The sequence below is a fragment of the Convolutriloba macropyga genome, chromosome 1 (assembly GCF_964194025.1).
Source record: "Convolutriloba macropyga chromosome 1, txConMacr16.3, whole genome shotgun sequence".
NCBI classification, from domain to species: Eukaryota; Metazoa; Xenacoelomorpha; order Acoela; family Convolutidae; genus Convolutriloba; species Convolutriloba macropyga.
Window position 1 is genome coordinate 1,969,905 of NC_134468.1, and position 21,537 is coordinate 1,991,441.

General features: G+C 32.4%; 1 protein-coding gene across 1 annotated transcript in view; it reads right to left on the reverse strand.

Moving 5' to 3' along the window:
• The window catches only part of LOC142344383 (acrosin-like), a 69,764-nt gene that overhangs the window by 38,190 nt on the left and 10,037 nt on the right, over positions 1–21,537 (reverse strand). Inside the window, exon 2 of the mRNA XM_075395991.1 lies at positions 9,830–9,956. Coding sequence (XP_075252106.1) covers positions 9,830–9,956 — 127 coding nt within the window. The remainder of the gene's footprint in view (positions 1–9,829; positions 9,957–21,537) is intronic.

Below are 21,537 nucleotides of genomic sequence, written 5' to 3' on the forward strand. Positions count from 1 at the left end.
CGCGGATAAATATTAATACTAATATTATTATTACTAAAAACATTGTTATTACTAAGCACTAATATTTTAATCTAAAAAAATACTCAGCTTGTTTTTCTTGCTCTTCTTATAATCCTCATATAATTTAACAAATTCATTATACTCATCATTATCTATTTTATTATCATTCATTGATTTAGTATATAGTTTATTAAACTTATCACTAAACTGTTTACTTAAAATATACATTTGTGAATACTTTATAATTTTATTTCTAATTTTAGTATTAATTGTTTTTGATAATGAACCACAAACAGTTGCTGTAGCAAAAGCTGTTGGTATAGAATAAGCTAATCCTATACCTGTTAACGAAACTGATGTTGTTGTTGCACTTGTTGCTATTGATGATAATACTATTTCTGTTATCTCAGCTACGTTAATATAATTCTTATATCTACTTAACTTCTTATTATAGTTCTTAGTTTCAGTTTCATAATAATTTCTAATATCTTTTATAATGTTAATATTGTTGTTAAATTTATTATTAGCTTGAATCTTTTCGTTTATCAATCTTTCTGATACTGATGACAAATCTGGATATAGTAATCTCTCACTCGGTGCTGTTGGATTGGTCATTGCTTTGCTTATTTTCATTAGTAAAAATTCTTTCTTTTTCTTTCATTATATCTTCTTGATTAAAACTATAATGCATCTCAAGTCTGTCTTTCTCTTTATTATCAAGTAACTTAGTTTGTAAAAGTATAGCAATTTTATATTGTACTATAACACCTCTAAGAGATTTATTGTATTCTTTCATTTCTCTCAGACCGTTAGTAAACATTTCATCTAGGTGTATGTTAGTTATATTCTGGTTAAACTTATTATTATCAAATTCTTGCTTTAATTGATTATATTTAGAGATAGTATCTGCAGCAACTTTATTACAAAACTTAACAGTATTTCTGACTTCATTTGTTGATTCAATAAACTCATTAATTAGTTCTTCATTAACTTGTGTTTCATTTAGTTGTAATGTTTTAGTTGTAACTTTATCAAAGTCACCCTTTCTTAGTTCAGTTATGTTTCTACTTAAAATGTCTATTTTATTAGAAGAGGATAATAAGTTATTGTCACAATACTCTTTATTAACAACATCTTTTTCATCTCTAGGAGGATGAACATTTGTAATTTTATAGGTATCCTTCATATCAACATCATCATTATCTTCTAGGAATAACCTACGAGCCTTACTTAGTGTTAAGTTGTTTGTTGATGTTGATGTTGATTTATGTTTAGCTTGATTGAATCTATTTCTTGTCATTATTTATTTTAGGAACTATATTTAATGATTCTAAAACTTTATTATTAGATTCAAAATCAAACTCAGATTTTAATAATTCCTGTTCGTAATATTTACCTTCTATTATCTCTCCATTAATATCTTCTATTTTATATGTTGTTGGATATGTTTTTAGAACTTCAATCACTTTAAACAATTCTCTCTTCCAATTAGAAGTGTAACGTTTAGAGAAGATATTACGTTTATCTACATTTCTAACATAATCACCAACGTTAAGTTTAGGTTTAATATTCTTAAAACTAAAAGTGTATTTAAATTTATCAGGATTATTAGAAGCATCAACTGGTGTCATATTAATTGATGAGTGAATGTTATTGTTATATGTTACAACAGCATCATTTAATATATTTACCCAATTACCATCGCCATTGATGAACATTGGTTTATTTATTATGTGTAATAATGTTCTATTAAATCTCTTTTTGAATACAGCCTTTAAATTACTATAAGTATAATATAGCTCTATCTGTGAAGCAGTTTCACTGATCCCTGAAGCGGCTTTGCCGGTTTCATATTCTTTAAGTAAAGATTTAAATGTTTTATTGTAAAACTCACTACCTCTATCTACCCATAATTTTTCTGGTTTTCGTCCTTCTGATAGGATTGTTTTAAAACCATTAGTTATAGATAAACCAGATTTATTCTTTAAAGGAATAGCCCATGCATTTTTTGTGAATATATCTATAACTGTTAATACAAAACTTATAATTTTTATTGTATTTACTTAGAGATGACTGATCAATTTAATCAGCTGACCATGTTACATCTTTATATAGTGGTATTATTCTTTGTCTTTTAAACTTTGTTATTTGAGGACTGAATACTTCTTTAGCTAGTTGTTGTTGTTGTTGTTGTTGTTTTTCCATCATTCATTTACCATAGTTAAAAACAAAATTATCTAGTTGGTCTTGATTAATAATATTCATTGATAATAGTTGCTTAGATATATCTAGCATTTCATCATATAACCCATCATGACCAGCTTTTGTTTCGTATTAATAATTCTAGTCTTTACTAAATTATTTGGGTTGCCATTTAATCCCCTGCCAAATATATCATCTCTTACCTCCATTATACGTTTTATTGTTCTATATCTAGCGCTTTTCTTATCCCCTTTTCCTAAATCATATCTAATATCCTATAAAAACCTTTAAATTTTGTTTTCATCTTCCTCAACCTTATCATCATATGTTACATTTGATTTAGTAAGAAAATCAGTAAATCCTTCTGAAAACTCATATACATTATCCCTAACTAAAAATGCACCCTGCTCTAGAGCTATATCAACACCATTATTTTTATATCTCCTACTAGGTAAATCTACGAGTTATATCTCCTACTAGGTAAATCTAATCGATAAATATATAATCATAATCATCGCTATAATCATAATCATAAACATAATTTAATCATGGATATAATCATGGATATAATCATAATCATAATCATTATTATAATCAAATAATTATCTTTTCTTTGTACCTCAGTATAACCCTCTTCCTTTTTGTTCTTCTTTCATACCTTTACCAGTAGTTGCAAATTAAATTAAATCAGGTGTAGCCGCTAGAGCTGCTTTAGGGTTTCTAGATGCAGCTGCACTTCCTATTTTACTTGCTATTTCTAATGCTCTTACTGGATTATTAGCAACTTTCTTTCCAAAATTAACCGTAGCTTTACCAACACTTTTAAAGAAATCTTTAAGTCCTTCTGCTTCTATTGTTGCATCAGATACTGTCATTGATTTATTCCTTCTACATAAAACACAATTACCTTTTAACATTTTAGTACCTTTTGAAGTAATAGCTCCTCTTATATTAACAGTACCACTATAATGTCTACCTCCAACACAATATGAAGTAGTTTTGAACTTATTTAAAAGACTCATTTCTATATATAAAAAATAATGGAAGTTAAAAAGTATAATCCCTTTGTTGTTATTAAGCCTAAACCCAAGCCTAAGCCCAAGGTTAGACCTAAGCCTAAGATCAAGCTTGAATCTGGAGGATTAGCTCTAGAGAATAAAAAGAAATTAGACATTATTTATGCTAAAGGTTTTGTTAATACTAATAAGAAATAGTTAGGTATTAGCAAGAGTAACAATTAGAGCTGACTAGCTATTAGTATAAGTATAAGTATATGGTTATGTATAAGTAAAAGTATATAATTGAGGATTAGTTTGAGCCCCCATGTCATGAAGAAGTTTGGCTGATTTTGTATCAACATAAACTGGTGCCATATCTTGAGTTTCCTCCGCGGCTTCATTGGACAAATTTGGTTTCACTAATGCCCCATTTCTAGTTTGCTCTATCATCTTAGTTTGTTTATCTAACTCTTGATTTTGCCAATCTATTGCTCTTAATGTTTCTTCACTTAATGCTAGATTGCGTTCATTGTTTGCGTTTATCTGCGAAGCAGTTTCACTGATTGTTTTAGTTAAAGGATCAAATAACTCTTCTATATCTCCATAATATTCTTGTTGTTTTAATTTATCTACCAATCTATTCTTTCTGTTTTGTTTTTCTAGATTGTTTAATTTTATAAGTGTTTCTAATTTAGTCATTTTTGTAAAAATAATTATCACAAACATTATATAATCTAATAGTGGCTTCAATAAACTTATTATAATTAGTTACAGCTTTACTTCAATCTGGGAACCGGCTTCATGGATCTGGAAACCAGCTTCATGGATTTTGAAACCAGCTTCGCTGATATTATATTTCTTTGCATGTTCTAAGAATCTTTCTTTTGTATGATGAAACCTATATCTATGGAGATATATGCATAACCTACAATAGAAATGTTTAAATCTGTACTGAGATATGTGTTTATTTACTTTACACATTCTGCATACTAAATATTGATTGGGATTATTAAAATGAACAACCATATGATTATGTTTTTCTCTATATGTTATGATTTCATTACATATGAAACATTGGAATGGTTTACTTTGACATTTATCACAACTCCAACACCAAGCTTTATTTTTACATTTATCACATTTGGTACTAATCATTTTTATAGTATTGAAAAGCTATATAAATAATATTATTTATATAATAAATGAATCAACAAGATTATACCGGTTACATTCATTCCACAAATGAGCGAGCTCAATCTCATGGACAAGTCCAATCCACGAAGTGGTTACACCAATCTGGAAGTGAGCGAGCTCAATTTGGAAGTGGACAAGTCCAATCTGGAAGTGAGAAAGCTGAATCTAGATCTACTAGCATGGCTGTCCAAATGTTAAAAAATAAAAACAAACCAAGGGAAGAAATCAAACCAGTAGATAGGGAAAGACAAAAGATAGAATTAGAAAAATCTTTAGAATCAATCAGAAGGTTTAATCGTGTAAATGAAGAAATAAAGGAGTCGTATGATAAACAGGATGCAAAATTAAAACAAAGAGAAGAAGATATGCGTGAGTGATTGCAAAAGGCTGAAGCAAAATACTATCCAGATTTAGATCCACGAAGTGGTTACACCAATAAGGATTTAGGTTATGATAAGGATAAGGATAAAGATAAAGATGTAGATTCTGATAGAGATGTAGATTATGATAAAGATAAGGACTCAGATTTAGACTCATTTGATGATTTTGTCTATGTTCAAAAGCCTAAAACAAATAGGATTAGAGGTGAAGAATGTGATGAAGAGATGACTCTAAAGAGTTATAACACACACATTCAATCACTTAAACATAAAAAGAATGAGCGAATGTATAATAGAAATAAAATTATTGAGAGTGCTAATGAGGATGGAATAAAAGTTACTAATGAGGATATAGAACAAAAATTGGATGAGCAGTATACACAAAGTGGTTACACCAATATAGAAGAAGGAATAAAGTTTTGTGATTGTTGTGATATGTATCTTGATAATAATACTGCTTATATTAAACATGTAACAACATTAAAACATAAGAATAATGTAAGATTGGTTACTGGGGTTCACTGATATAACTGAAGGATATTGCAATATATGTAATAATAGATATAACAATAAAAATGAACACAATGAATCAGATGAACATAAACAAAATGTTAAACAGAAAAAACTTGTTGATGGGAAGTGGCGAGATAAAGTTAATGAGTTAGGATTAGATCAAAACATGAAGCATAATCAATTAATAATAACTAGTAGTAATTATGAAGATCCTAAATTCTTGAATATACTGGAGTCATTGCATAACATACATCCTCATATTAAGTTTAACACCTTTGATGTAGTTAAGTATACAAAACCTACAGATGATAAGTTAGAAGAAAACGAATTCACCTTTAGGTTAATGACTAGGCAATATAATGGTGCACATGACTTGGATTTATTGAATGGGGAACTAGAGACAAGAATGCAGGAACAAGAAATTAATCGATCTGGATGGAGCATGCACCGATTTGTTAAAAGTACATTGTATATACATAGGTTTTATCCTAGTGGTGGATGTGATACTGAGTTAACATTCACATCTAGATATATACTTAATATACATAATACTGATAATAAGTGTTTGCTATGGTGTCTAATTGCTTATGTACATTCTGCGCCACATAATCCCAGTAGAGTTAGTAAGTATAATAAACCAGAATATATTACTGAGATAAAATTACCAATAGGAGTTACACCCCCATATGATTATTATCACTTAAAGAAAATACAAGAAATAAATAAAGATAAAATATTATTTAATGTGTTTAATCTAAATAAAAATAAAACTATTAATCCTGTATTAATTAATCATAAGGATCCTAAAGGATGTAATATATTATACTGGGATAATCATTACTTCCTATGTAAAGATGTATCATTCTTATTAAGAAAATCATCTAAACATATATGTTATCCATGTCTAAAATGTTGTGTATCCTTTAGAACAGAAGATGCATTAAATAAACATTTAGAATTATGTAATACAAAGAAACATGTAGGAAGAGGAACATTCCATAAAGATGATTACCTAAAGTTTGATAAGTTCCATTATAAAAACAGAGTACCATTTGCTATGTATTATGATTTTGAACGTATAATAAAAGATGGTAAACCCTTACCTATTGCTTGTGGTTTATATATAAAAAGTGACTATCCTGATATATTAGAAAATAAGTATGAATGTAACTGTGATGATAAAGTAGTTGATTGGTTTGTAGAAAGAGTAGATTATTATAATAAATTATTTAAAGATATATTTGAAATCAATATTCCAATGAAAGAAGAGACTATTACTCCGTTATATAGTAAATGTTATTATAGTAATGAGAACTTGGGTGAAGACATCGTTAGGGATCATGATCATCTAAATGGTAAATTCAGAGGTTATGCTCACAACAAATGTAACCTCCAAGCTAAGAATAAAATTGTACTAATGTATGCATTTAATTCTTCTAATTATGATAATCATCTATTTATAACTAAACTAGCAAAGAAAAGTAGACTAAAAGTATTAATTAAATCTGATGAGAATTATATTATTATTGATATGGGTTATGCTAAAGCATTAGATATGTTTAGGTTCTTCCATTCACTTAGCTTAGATGCTATAAGTAAAACATTGAGTAATGAAGAATGTATAACATTAAATAAATGTGGCTTAGAAAGACGTAAAGGTATATTCCCATATGAATGGTTTGATAGTATAGATAAACTACATGAAACAACATTACCACCTAAGGAAGCATTCTATTCTAAGTTGAAACAAAGTGGTATTACAGATAAAGAATATAAGCAAGCAATTGATTGTTGGAAAGATACTAAATGTGAGACAATAAAGAATTATATGATGTTATATCTTAAAACAGATGTATTCTTATCAGTTGATGTATTTGAAAAATTTAAAGCTATGTGTTTAGAATATTATGAAATAGATCCATGTTACACATATTCTACTCCTGGGTTAACCTGGTTGTGTGGGTTGAAATATACTAATGTTAGACTTAAGTATTATAAAGAAAATACAGTTAATATTTATGATACAATACAACATGGTATTAGAGGTGGGTTAGCTTCAGTATTAGGTGATTGTCATGTAAAATGTAAAAATGAAAAAATAGATCCTGAGTATACAGGGAAAGAGAATTATTTAAAGTATTTAGACTTCAACTCATTATATGCTTCTGCTATGGTTCAAGCTTTAGCTACTGGTGAGATCAAAGTATGTGATCTGGTATATACTAGATCCAGCTCTAATACTGGATATATCTATACCATTGATATAAAGTATAATGATGAGTTGAAACAGAAAACAAAGAAATATCCATTCTTTCCTGAAAAGACAAAAGCTAATATTAATCAGTTTACAGACTATCAAAATGAAAATAAAAAGAAAGGATATAAACCCAATGAGAAGTTAATGTTGAAGTTAACGGATAAAAACGATTATGTAATTGATGGTGAGATGTTAGATTGGTATTTAGCTAGTGGTTTGAAGTTGGAAGATATTACAAAAGTTAGAGTATAGTAAGAGTGAGTGGTTAAAGCCTTATATTGAGTTTAATATTCAGAAAAGAAAAGAAGCTAAAGCTAAGTGTGATGAATTTGGGGATGTATTCTTTAAGTTAAAGAATAATGCCTTCTATGGAAAAACAATAGAGAATGTATATAATAGACAAGATGTAGAGTTAGTTAATGATGTAGATAGATATATTAAATTAGTAGAAAATATTGGTTTCAAAAATTCTGTAGTGTTTGATGATGATTTAGTAGCCGTACATAAAACGAGAGGTAATGTTAAATTAGATAAGTTTAATTATATTGGATTTGTTATATTAGAAAAAGCTAAACTATACATGTATAAAGCTATATGTGATTACTTTGAGAAAGAGTTAGATTGTAGTTATCATTACACAGGTACAGATAGTATATTTATAAAATAAATACTCCATTAGATAGTATTATAGAAAAGGAAATGGATAAGATAAAAGATATTTTACATAATAATGAGTTAAGTAAGATGAAGGATGAATTACCTAATGATACTATTATAGAAGCATGTTTCCTTAAATCTAAATCATATTGTTACAATACTGTTAAAAGAGAAGAAGAGAAAAAGTTAAAAGGTATAACTAAAGCTACTATTAAAAAACAGGTTGCAATTGAAGATTATAAAAATGATATATATGAAGGTAAAACTAAATATGTAACTAATTATACTATTGATAGTAATAGACATCATTTAGAAACTAAAGAACAAAATAAAATAGCTATAGATCCATTTGATGATAAGGGCATTAGAGATAGTAATGGCGAATTTAAGTTTTACCAGTGAATTTGCAAAACAAATTCGTTGAGCTGCTTCGCAGATAATTAATTTTTTAAAAAAATGATAGCAAAATTTAAAAAAATTATAAAAGAGTTAAGCTGGTTTTTTTTGTTCGAGTTTTTCGCAAGTTGGTTTTACGTGCTTTTTACACGATCTCACTAGTTTTATACTAGTATCTGGGGACGTCCACTGGAGTCAGTGGGGATAGAACCCGAACTATCCGTCTGATAACGGTTGATTACCAGCTTAACTCGACACTAGTGGATTGCACTAAGTGAGACAAGAAATGATAGATTTAAAATATAAAAGAAGTGAATATAGAGCAGTGGATATATAAAGTGAATTATAGTAATGTGTATATGGGTACCGTATCGCGGTTCTATGTTGCGGAGGTACCCATATACACATTACTGGCGATCACACCGACGAAATGACTGAATTCGGTAGTTAAAGAAAAGTTAAGCGTTCAATTTATGTAACATCAACGCTAAATTAGACTTTATGTTTATGTAAGCTCAACGATAAGAGTTCAGCGTTGTAATTATGTATGCTCTGCGCTTCAGAACGCTGAAAGTATAATGGATCAACGCGGCGGCGGCTATTCCTAAGCTTAAAAAAAGTGTGGATTCTAAACTCAGAACTTAAAAAAAACATAAACTGACTAATGCTCTGAAGAATTGCTCTCGAACGACTGACGAGGCAATTTAATTCAGGGGCTGTAGCCCAGACAAATTTTTCTTTATGGATGCAAAAATAGTTGACCACTCCGGGATTCGAACCATGGACCTCCCTCTCCCTCACCCGCAGCACTGCACACTCGGCTATCAGGCCCTGTTTTGTTGCTATTCTGCAATCGATTTTTTAAGCAACAAGCTTCGCTTCGGATTGAGAAAAAGTCACTTCAGAATTCAAAGAATGCTCTAGATGAAAAGCGCAAAATGGTCAAGCGACAAATTTGCATTAAGAAGACAACACGTTTACAATAATTGCTAAAATATTGCTACAATAGCTGCGAAAATCAACACTAAATGACGCTAATTTATGTTTGATCAACGCTTTATGATCTTACTTAAATTCAAATTGAAATATGTAAGCGTTTTTTTTACCGCTGTTACATCTGCCCGGGTTTACAAACTGGGATGGGGTTTTACAAAGCCCTCTTCACTGTTGTTAGTCAAAAGTCCATTCAATCATCATTTTTCGACTATTTATGTATCCGATGGTGTGCTTACCTTTACAGATGTCCCTGTTGACTGCTTCGGGCGCAGGGTCATTCACACATACAATAGTCCCCTTAGGAGCAAAGCTACTGTAGTTGTATCTGCAGAATCGTTGTAGTACCTCCGTGAGCCTCACTTCCTGAATTTGAAAATTCCTGACTGGGAATGTACGTTATTAGAATTACTTAACCACAATAAGGATTATAATCCCGTGTTGACCAAACTTACCAATCATAAAACGGACCAATCTTAAAACGGACCAATCATAAAACGGACCAATCATAATGGTCGATAAATGTCCATAAAAATTCCGTTCCATGAACTTGCTATGATTTGTAATTTTCCATATTGGACTGTTTATCAGCCAAACTCGAAAAATGTTTATGATCATCGTTAAATATTAAGTAAGTTTCCATAAAATCCATATATGGCGTATTTTTTCACCGCATTCACCGCAATCACCGCATTTCTTACGAAAATTCACCGCATTCACCGCATTTCTTACAAAAATTCACCACCAAATTCACCGCATTTCTTACAAAAATTCACCGCATAGACTATTATGGCAAATTAATGTAAGAAATGCGGTGATTGCGGTGAATGCGGTGAAAAAAATTAATGCGGTGAAAAAAATTAATGATTCAGGTAAGAAAAGTGAACAGGGTGAATTCATAGAAGACACGGTGAATTTTCGTAAGAAATGCGGTGAAATGTGGTGAAAAAAAAAAATTTTCACCGCGTATTTCGTACATCTTTTTGCGGTGAATGCGGTGAATCGCGGTGAATTATTTTTTTCACCGCGATTCACCGCATTCACCGCAAAAAGATGTACGAAATACGCGGTGAAAATTATTTTTTTTCACCACATTTCACCGCATTTCTTACGAAAATTCACCACCAAACCTCGACCCGGGGTATAACGATTGGTAAGTTTTTTTATGGTGGTCAACCCATCATGCGTAACACAATCATGCCTAACTTAAATGCATTAAAAAATTGACAGGTTAAATAAAACCCAATTTGTAATGTATGTTCCGTAAAAAAGTGATAAGGTGACAGTAAGCAGTAAGAAGTACATTCGCCGGTACAAATTGGGACTTTTGTAAACAACAGTGAAAACAGCTTCAATTAGCCCAAATTAATTTCTCGACTATCTCTTCGAATTATTTTATATGATGTTTGGAAACCGAATCCTATCGAGGGCCATTAGTTCAAACACTAGTATGCAAGTTATATTAATAATCTGTCAGTCATTTTCTGCGACTGTTAACAACTAAGACTTTCGTTCAATTAGGCCTTATTGACAAGAGCAATCTTGGACAAAAAAATTAAAGGAATTTGAAAAAGCCCATGATAATTTCAAGTTATGCATCGCAAATATGTGTTGTTTTCCTGGGCTCATCTCTTATACTTAATTTCCGCTAATTCAGATCAGTAGTAATAGGGTGAGCAAGGCTCCCGGGGGGGGGGGCGTAGACCCCATGTATTAAGATAGGGTATAGGAGTATTTTTGAGAGAGGGTCTGATCTAATGTATTAAGATAGGGTATAGGCGGCGTACATGTATTAAGATTAGTTATAGCGGCCGCCACTTTTTAAGATTAGGAATGGCCGCCGCCACGTATTAAGATTAGGAATAGCCGCCGCAACGTATTAAGATTAGGAATAGCCGCCGCAACGTATTAAGACTAGGAAAAGCTGCCGCAACGTATTAAGATTAGGAATAGCCGCCGCAACGTATTAAGATTAATTATAGGGGCCAGGGTGTTAGTAGTATAGTGTGAGTAGATCAGCCGTATTTTTGGGAGCCGGTCATTAGCCTTTCCGCGCAGGGAATTGTACAGGCGGGGAAATGTACAGGCAGCGCGCACGGGAATTCTACAGGCGGGGAATTGTACAGGCTGCGAGAATTAACGGATAATTCCCCTCGCAGTAAATTTCAACATTTTTTTGGTATAGCCGCCGCAATGTATTAAGATTAGGTATAGCCGCCGGAATGTATTAAGATTAGGTGTGGCCGCCGCAATGTATTAAGATTAGGTATAGCCGCCGCAATGTTTTAAGATTAGGTATAGCCACCGCAAAGTATTAAGATTAAGTATAGCCTCCGCAATGTATTGAGATTAGGTATAGCCGCCGCAATGTATTAAGATTAGGTATAGCAACCGCTAAAAATTGAGAAAATTGAAAATTTTTAAAAGAATGAATTATGAAGGTACAAAAAGACAGACACAGTATTAATCAAGTACATTATAAGTAATTCTAAACACAACAGAGAGCACCAACAATATTAAAACTAATTAAATAGTTTACAAGTTCAGGGGTACAGTATGAATTCCATCAGATAACACTTTTCAATTAGGAAAAAAATATGGGAGTCCTTTCTCTGTTTTTTCATAGGTAGCAACGCAGTGATTGATTGTTCGAAATCCTCTATTTGTAGATGTTAAATTGATGATTTCGTCCATCACTCGCCGTTACTTTTCCAATGGACCATCTCCGTTCTCTTCCAATGTTCGTTTGTTTAGTCTTTTGCTGCTGAATTTGTACTTATCCGATTTGGCATCGTAGCAACAATAAGTTTTGCTACAGAGATAAATCATTTCAGAACATCTAAATTCTTCCCCGAACAGACTTTGTTCACGCTTATCGTGCTTTTTATGTTTATCACAACAAGTTCTAGGGATGAAATTTTATACAGCATCAGCTTTGAAAGAATCATCACAATCGTGTTCCCTCAGAGCTTCCCACTCTGCTTTTTTATATGGATGAATGCAATCGTACAAATTATCGCGTGCTAGAGCTCAGTATAAGGAGTCAGTGTCCATTTCTAACTCTTCGAATGTGTCGACATCGCAAAATTTATCAAAAAAATTGTAATAAAGCTCCAGAATACGTAATTTTGCGTACTGAGGTATAAAAAAGCCGACTATTATCGGTTCGCGGTGCTCAATTTTTGATTTTACAAGTTCAACTTCGTATAGTTCTTTTGACACACTGTTAAGTCTCTTAAACAACTTCCCGTTGATAGCTTTGTGTGTCTTTTCATCGTTCAGGTATTTTGTCTATGTATGTCTGCTTCTGTTCATGATTTGGGAACCATTGGAACTATTCCCTAACAATTTCATTGTTTCTGCTACAACGCTTGATTCAGGATTTTCATCTCCAGTTCTTCTTGCATCAACAACTGATAGAATAAAATTGTAGAAACTTTTTTTGGGCGTGTACTGAACGAAGCGATAAATTTTGTGCATTTCAGCCCAAGACTAAGGTAAAAGTTGAGTAAAGGTGTTATGACTGTTCCATTCTCCAACTTGAAGCTCGAAATCAACATGCGTTGCGGTTGCTTGAGTAAATTGTTATCAATTGCATAATCCCTCATATAATCACCAATATCTGCTCGACTATTATTAAAGTTTTTAAAGATTGGTGGAAAATTTGAGAACTTGTATTTCATCTGGAACTTCGAGATCACACTGAACGTAACCAAACAGTTTATCTTCTCTTATCTTAGCAAGTAGAAATTCTTGGGTCAGAGGTAGCTTGAATGGGAAATTGTTTCCCATCTGAATTTTTACAGATTCATCACCTTTGAGAGTTTCCCACAAGTTACATTCCCATATCTTTTGTTCCGCAAATAGTCTCGTCTTAGTTCATCGTATTCTCGCTTCTTGAGTCTTTTCTGAGTCTCTTCCTCTGACATACTTGCTCTTGCTTCCTGACATGCACAAAAGTGAAAGTAACAACCCATTGCTTCAAAAATGGTTTTACAGTGAGCACAAAATCGGTCTACATTAAAACAATGAATCTTTTTCTGAGTTCCGGTTGTGTAGTAACTTTCAATAGTGCAGTTAGGACGCTGAGATTGTAGGTACGACTTGTTCTCAAATTTCCTCGATTTGTTTTGCCTAGCTTTAATCTTCTGAGAGTCTGAATCAAACTCCCATCTAATGTAAAGCCCAGTGGGCATTTCTTGACACATTGAGAAAGGGTAAAGTTGACTGGCTTCTATACCCACAATTGATTCGCAAATGTTTTCTGAGTTTCGAATAAATGTCTGATCAACAACCGCTTTTCTTGTAAGGACGATAGAGGGACCACCAGTCATATCCTCGGGTATTTTATCATGTAAATCTTTGTCTGCTTCAACGAAAGGAGAGAATTTGTTTTTAGTTGATTTGTGTAGATAAATATTTGCCAAATTAGGTAGTGTGCAACCCTGTTTTAACATATCAATCCCTTTGTTATGATAGAATTCCATCATTTTCTGCATCGTTTCTAGTGTCGGGACAACATCCTTGTTGTTATACCAACTGACAAAGTCTCGAAAAGTTGTCATTTGCTCCTGCTCCCACAAACTTTCCAAGTAATTGTAGTTGTCAACTCCCGAGGGGGGCACTACCTTCAACCTAAGTTTTTTCAGAACCTCCTGTTGGGAAAGTCCACTATTCAACAGTTTTGTGAAATCCGTAAATTCTTTCTCCAAGGGATTGCGATCTCTCAACTTACTAAGAAAACCTTCGTAAGGGGGAAGGGAAGTTGCATCCAATTTGTTTGGTGAGTCGAACCATTCATAAGGGAAAAATCTTTTGGTCTCATTTGTCTTATAAGCTTTGAGGAACGAATCTAGTGATGTTGCTCCAATAGGAAAGTTTAGAATATCGAGAAACTTTAAATCACCAAATTTAAAGGATACAAAATGATTAGCTTTTTTAATAACCGTTGGTTGAATATGGCGCTCGTGAATGAGGTAGGGTAGTAAATCAGACTTGATAAGATTCAGATTATATTTCCCGCTGTTGGATCCAAATACAGGTAAAGTGTTGATATATATTGTTCAAAATGTTGTTGTAGTTCGAGAAGTTGATTTTTCTGAATTTGGAGGAATTGAGTCGACATATCAATTGCTTCTTCTTCATCGATATTTTGAAGTTCAAACATTGGAGTACTCTCATTTTTCCTTTCATTTAGCTTCTCGAGAATAGAGTTTACTCTGGTTTTAATTGCATTTTGAATGGAGGAAAATTTTTCAACATTTCCGCTTTGATTTTGCTAGCTAGATCTTCTAGTGCTTCAACAAAAGATACAATCAGTGTCTTAGGGTCTTTGTTGCATAAGAAAATAGGTTCTTGTAATAGATTAGAGGAAATTGACCTAGAGATTGTTTCATGTTTTCCTATCCAAGTAGTTGCATTGGTATCTTTTAGTTCATTAGACGGAACGCAGATTGATTCGAAATCAAATACAGCCAAGGTTCTGAACAGTTTTTGATCTTCCTCATATCTAACTCCAAAACCCTGAAGTTTATCGAACAAAGTTTCTCTCAAAGTGTAAACACTCTTCGGATAACCGTGCTGTATCCTGTCTTTACAAGATTTCACGTGGCGGTGGAAATTACCAGCACGCCTAATAAAAGTATCACAATTAGGACAGCGAAATCGTTTGAAAAACGTGTTGATATCATCAACATAGCAAATGTGGTTGTTGTAGCGCAGTAGATTAATATTTTTCTCGTACCTCTCAATACTTCTTCTTCCAAGTTCACCTACAAAATCCCCGTCCTCAATATCAATGTCATAAACGAAAATGTTGTGTTTTATAGCGTTTTCAACAAACACAAGGTGATCCATTGACACTCCTCAAAAGCTAATTGCATTATGTCCAGATTCGTGGAGAAAGTCGCTGAACAACTTAGCTGCGTTTGTTTCCAGCTCACCTGATCCATACAAGTGAACAGCAACAGCTCTAAACAAGCAAAGGTAGTCCTTGTAGGTTTCTCCGTATCCATTCGAAACAAGACAATTTATATCTGATCTTCTCAACAACTGTTCAGTTATAACAGCATCTAAACATCCCATTGGGATATTGTTGAGAATAGCACAAAAAATTTTTACATTCGTAGTTAGTGCATTCCGCCATTTTCTATTTGCACTTTCTTGAGCACAATTCTCAACCGAATCCATTTTCTCTACTCTATGCTGAAGTGAGACTAAGTCTCCCTTAGAACAAAGTAAATGAGACTTCTCAAAGAAGGTGTTCTTCTCATGAGCATAAAAGTATCGGTATTCGTCTGTGTCCACATTTCGCAAAATAAATTCAAGCGATAAATTTATTTTTGCAGCGCAGTTAAACTTTTCAAACACTTCTTTCAGTTTTTCATTAATTTCGCTGGGATCAAGTTTCGACAATTTAAAATTGAATACTCTATGTCTCCCATTCTCCATCTCAGTATTGTCAAAGAAGTGTTGACAGGCAACTATGTTCCTGCTGTAACTGTTCGTTGTTTTCATGCAATTCTTCCGATTCTACTACTTCTTTCAAGCTTTCGCTGTATTTGGTTCCAATTTTCGTCCATGTTTGGTGTTTCTGTCTCTTATGTTGTTGAAGAAAATAAAAACTTGGAGATTCCTCCAAGCATATAGTGCACACTGTATTAAGCTTCTTATCTTGAGGAGCGTGATGCTTAGCAAGGTGGTAGTTCAAGTCCTCTTTCCTCTTTGTATAGAAATGTGGACACTTGGGACAATTAAAAGTCCCACTATCACATGATTTTTTGTGTCGAGCCATTTGCTGCTTGACAACCATTTTCTCGCCCTTTGTGCATTTGACAGGTAGATTTCTAACAAAAGAAGGCGTTGTATTGTTTTGATCCAAAATAAATTGAATAAAATTCTTGTAAAATGCCGAGCAACTCTATCTGATAGCAAAGTGATAATGAATACAATTTTTTGTTTGTTAGTTAGAATAACTCGTATGACTCATTGTTTCCATATAAGGAAATGACGCAATTTGTATTTTTATTAACATTACGAAATAAGAAAGTTCAAGAACTTCCTACGAAGCAGTCACAGTGTAGCATTCTACATCGTATTTAAATCCAGAAAGCATCCAAAAGGTGTAATTTTATTCCCTGGAGGAAAATTGGAAATCTGAAGTTATATTTAGTTGTCATAATGCTGATTTGTGTTACTTTTTTTTCGAAACAATACTTTCCATCCCAAAGCAGACCTTTTAACAAAATCTATCTGTCAGATGTTTGCTCACTCAGAGAATACAAATATTATTGTAAACGAATTACTTTTGTAATTTTATCGATAGTACACTAAATGTGTTTTACAATAATGTTAAAACATTAGAGAAGAAATCTCCTACTATAATTGAAGATAACTTATATACGACTGACGTTAACGTGATTATATTACAAACTATATACCGACCAACTTTCAGTATTATCAATCTTGTTGTAAAAGTTTATGCTATCGTTTTGTTTATCTCGTTTTCTCTTTTAGCATTTTTTTCTTTCAATAGATTATTACGTGAAATATTGATCAATTGTGAAACATGTTGATCAAAAACCACTAACAAATTTTGGAGAAGATTAACATGAGAAAAGAAGGTATAACTGATGCATACAAAATTGACGAAATTGATGTAGATTCATCTTTTTTACAAATTTTTGGACATTTCCGCAAAATCCAACAGAATAATCCGATTTAGTAAAGGTCTTGAGTATGCAACGTTCTCTATTAACGAATTTGAATATGAGGAGTTTATTGCGAAACAGTTCTTCGATTTATCCTCAGAATTGCATGTAAGCAAATACGAATTGTTGTTCATTTTGAACTCCGTCCCCGATATATTGGAGCAGTACAGAAATATTTTACAAACAAACTTTGTTCCTCTCCCAGATCCAATAACAATAACTTCTTCACTATAGAGTGCTTTGTACTTCCATTACTACAAAGATTACAATGCAGTGGGATTACAGATCAATTTCAGAATTCGTTTACCTAACGTATACATATAAAAATTTGATTCCAAAAATGGAACATTTTCCGAGATTGATCTGAAATTTAACCAATTGGAAAAAAATCATCAAAGCTTGACTTTTCTGTTAAATTATGTCACCCCATTTTAACTAAAATAGTCCATTCTAGGTAAAAGCATAGTTGGAAACTTGTATTTGGATTTGAATTTCAGTTCTTCCAGAAATTTCAAGCTAAACGTCACTCTTTCTCGTAAAACCTTCCATCTTTGGTTGTTGTTCTCATATTGGACAGAGCACACTATATATAGAGGTTGTTGATTTTGATATTTTCATTTTATCCAGCTTGTCTGAAATCATCATCGCTACTGTTTCTCGCCATTATACTAACTACTCGTCACCATGTCAACATTCTATCCTGCTATCGAGCTCCAACATTCACATTCTTCTTATTAATAAATACTAACTTTAGTTCTAACTTTGGTTTAAATCAAATTTAGATTTTCTATTTTCTTCCTAAAAAATAAATTTGCTGCTTTCTAACTTACTCTCAACTGATCACTTTTATCACGTTCTCAACAGGAATCTTTTGTTCCCTTCTCAACACTTTCTAACAAAAAATCTCCTCTATCATTTAATCCAAAATGGAGTTCACTGTTCAAAATAATAACCTTCTGTACTCAGTTTCTTTCACTGAAGAGATCGCTCGGATAGGACTTAGAGATTTTTCAAACGAACTGTATGAGTCATTGATCACTTTACCCATTACTGTGTGGCACATTATTGAGCACCAGCGACAACAGTTTGATACATATCATCATGGTCAGGTTCCAATCACCGAGAATCAGCTCGCAACTCACGCGATGGGACACGAAGTTGCTTTTGTTAGTGGACACCACTATCCTCACGTTAATGGATCTCATTTTCCCGCCAACTACGCCGCTGGAAACATTCAGTACACATTTCCGTGGGAGGAAGGGCAAATTCCAAACAGCTGATTCACTTCACCGGAGGTAGGTGAGGCATCATGCTCGGAGGTGGAAAACAATCTTCTCCAAATAATTTCAAGTGCTCATAGTAGAGAACAGAGCGAGTTGAGTATCGATTCTATTACCACCACGTCATTTAACGATCTGGAAAACTTTGATCCAGCGCAGTACTATGGATCTATTGACATGTCAACTACAGCCTCGATGACAACTCCTTCGATTGAGGAAGGAACAGCTCACAACTCTATCTTTTTGAGTGTCGTACCTAATAACCTGGCCACTGTTCAACCAACCCAGCTACCTGATAGAATTGAGCGACAAAAAGGTTTCGGTAATGCAATTCAGAATTTGCCAGAATATGTTATTAAAACTATTTTTGAATGATTTCTATGTTCAATTTTGTAAACTAATTTGTATTTGTTCGTAAAAATAATAAAGTTGTTGAATACCTTTTAGGTGTTTCGTATTAAATTTAAACTTTCAAATATATAATTTTTTAACTACTTTTTTCAAGTTTTTCAGAATAAAAGATTAACACAAAAGGTTATTTGAAAATTTAGGTACTTGGTTATTATTGAAAATTTTGTTTAAATAAGAAAAATGCCGAATTTATGTTGATATTTAAGAAATTTGTCGAATTTATTTTTGATATATAACAAAAAATGTCGAGAAAAAATTCGATTTTTAAGAAAAAATTATTGTTACAAATCCGATTTTTAAGCTGCAAGAGCAGATTCAAAACTTGTCATTTTAAAAATGATTAACATTTTTGTTTTTTGCTTAAAATCATACCGCAAAACTATGAAAAATGAGCAAAAATTGCACATTTTGTTTGCACAATTTGGTAAGATATTTGATTTTTAGCGAAAAATCTGAGGTTTTATTTTTGAATTTCAACAAAAAATGTTGTTTGAAAATTCGACATTTAACAAAAAAAAAATGATTTCAAATTTCGACTTTTAGAATATACACTAGATTTGAAATATTTTAGTACAAAACCTTTGTTACTTTCTAACGTCAAAGTACAAAATGGTGTTATCAATTATTCCATGGCCATCTAGTAAACAATCAACAATTTTTATTAATTGACTCTCATACTTTGAGTTCTTAAGTGTCTGAATTCGGTCGAAGAAGGACGATCTCAATGTTTGTGTGCTTGCATTTCTTTGCTCAGCTCTCAGTAGATGTCTCTTGAACTAATTTCTACTCAATCTCTTCTTGGATACGCTGGGTAGTTTTTCAACAAATTTGTTTTCCGAATTATGTTGTACCGCTCTCTTCAATTGAGTAAATACTCAATAAAGTCTTGCTTCGTCCATTGTGTGACCAAAACACTGATGTTTATATGAGGCGTATAAGCAGTCCACTGTCTGATATTGAAAAGATAAATCATCCATTTTTTGCAGTAATTCATTGATGGAAGATGAAATGAAAAATATGTGATAAGAACAATTTTTCAGAGGACAAAAAGGCTAATTGTGAGACGCATTAAAGTATTCACTAGTAAGCAAGTAAGGTCTATAATCCTTAACCGATACGCAAACGAACAAAGCTTTCTCACAAATTTTTCTATAAAAGTCAGGTAAAACTTGACACATAACTGCTGCCATTCTGTAGCCAAAGTGAATTTTGAGTGATTATTTTAAACTGCCGTATAAGGAAGTAACGCAAATCAGTTCAAACGCAACAAAAATGTGATTTTAAAAATGACACAGTTCAAGAAACAGCAGCTCAGAAAAATTCGTTGTTTTACTTGTTCTAAATATTTCAAACACTATTACTCGCTAATGCTACACAGACGTGCTAAACATCAAGATAAATATGCTGCTCTAGTTCAAATTTTTGCTCACCTTAAAATTTCTGACTAAGTTTCCTTATAAGGACTTTTTGCAAAATGACGCAGTTGAATTTTCCATATTTGAAATGAAAGAAGGATAATGACATCATTAGCAAATAAAGATGATCGGAAACAATAGAGGGAATAAAATTACAAGTCAAATCATTCAATTAATTTCTCTCTGTTAGATTCAGTTGATAAAATGTCTCTCTCTAAAGTCTCTCCGTTTTACTCGACTGCTCCATCTATGTTTACCGATTCTCAACCTAAAACTGGAACTGATTCGGTTCCTTTATTGTATAGACTTTGGTTCTAACCCAAAAAGATTTGAGAGATTTACGGTGTCCCAGATTTTTAAAAATGGACAAAATTATTCTGAACCAACTTTCCAAGTATTCAAAAAAAAATAACTCAAGAGATAACAAAAGAGAACATTTGAGAAGTACCGACAACTTCGAAATGGAGATTACGAATTCAAAAAAGTCTGTTTCCTCAAGAAAAATATCCTGAATGGGGAGTTGGAACTGAGTTAAGAACCCATGTATGGAGGATATGCTGCAACGATGTCACAAAGTCAGAAAAGTCAGCATAGGACTAAATCGACGAATATAAGTGACTTTCATTCAATACGTTCAAGAGAATCCAACCTCCATTTATGTGCAGATTCGGCTCTTTTGTCGTTAAGAAAACAATGAGTTCAAGCAGGTGACTTATGTCAGCTACACTATGGACGAGTTCAAGGAACTGAATCAAAATTTGAATGACTTTTCTAACATTAAACAATGTACATTTCAGTAATAATTGTTGTGTGATTTTGTAATAAGTCTTGTTCTTCTCAACAACAAATTTTTCATTTTAAAAATCTTTGATCTGAGAATGAGTTGAGATAATGGTTGCTCAAGTATCATTTTTTTGAGTCTCAGAGATAAGTCAAAGGTTTTTCACGTTAGACTTCATTACGAACTTAAAAGATATTCCTATACGGTTCTTGAAGCTCAAAATTTTCCCAAATTAGAAAGTTTGGACATAGAGTCCCAAATTTCAGAATTTAAGTGGGTTATTCACAACGGATTACGCAGAACAAGTCTTATATATCGTTCAGACAAGTTACCATTTCACAACATCGTTGG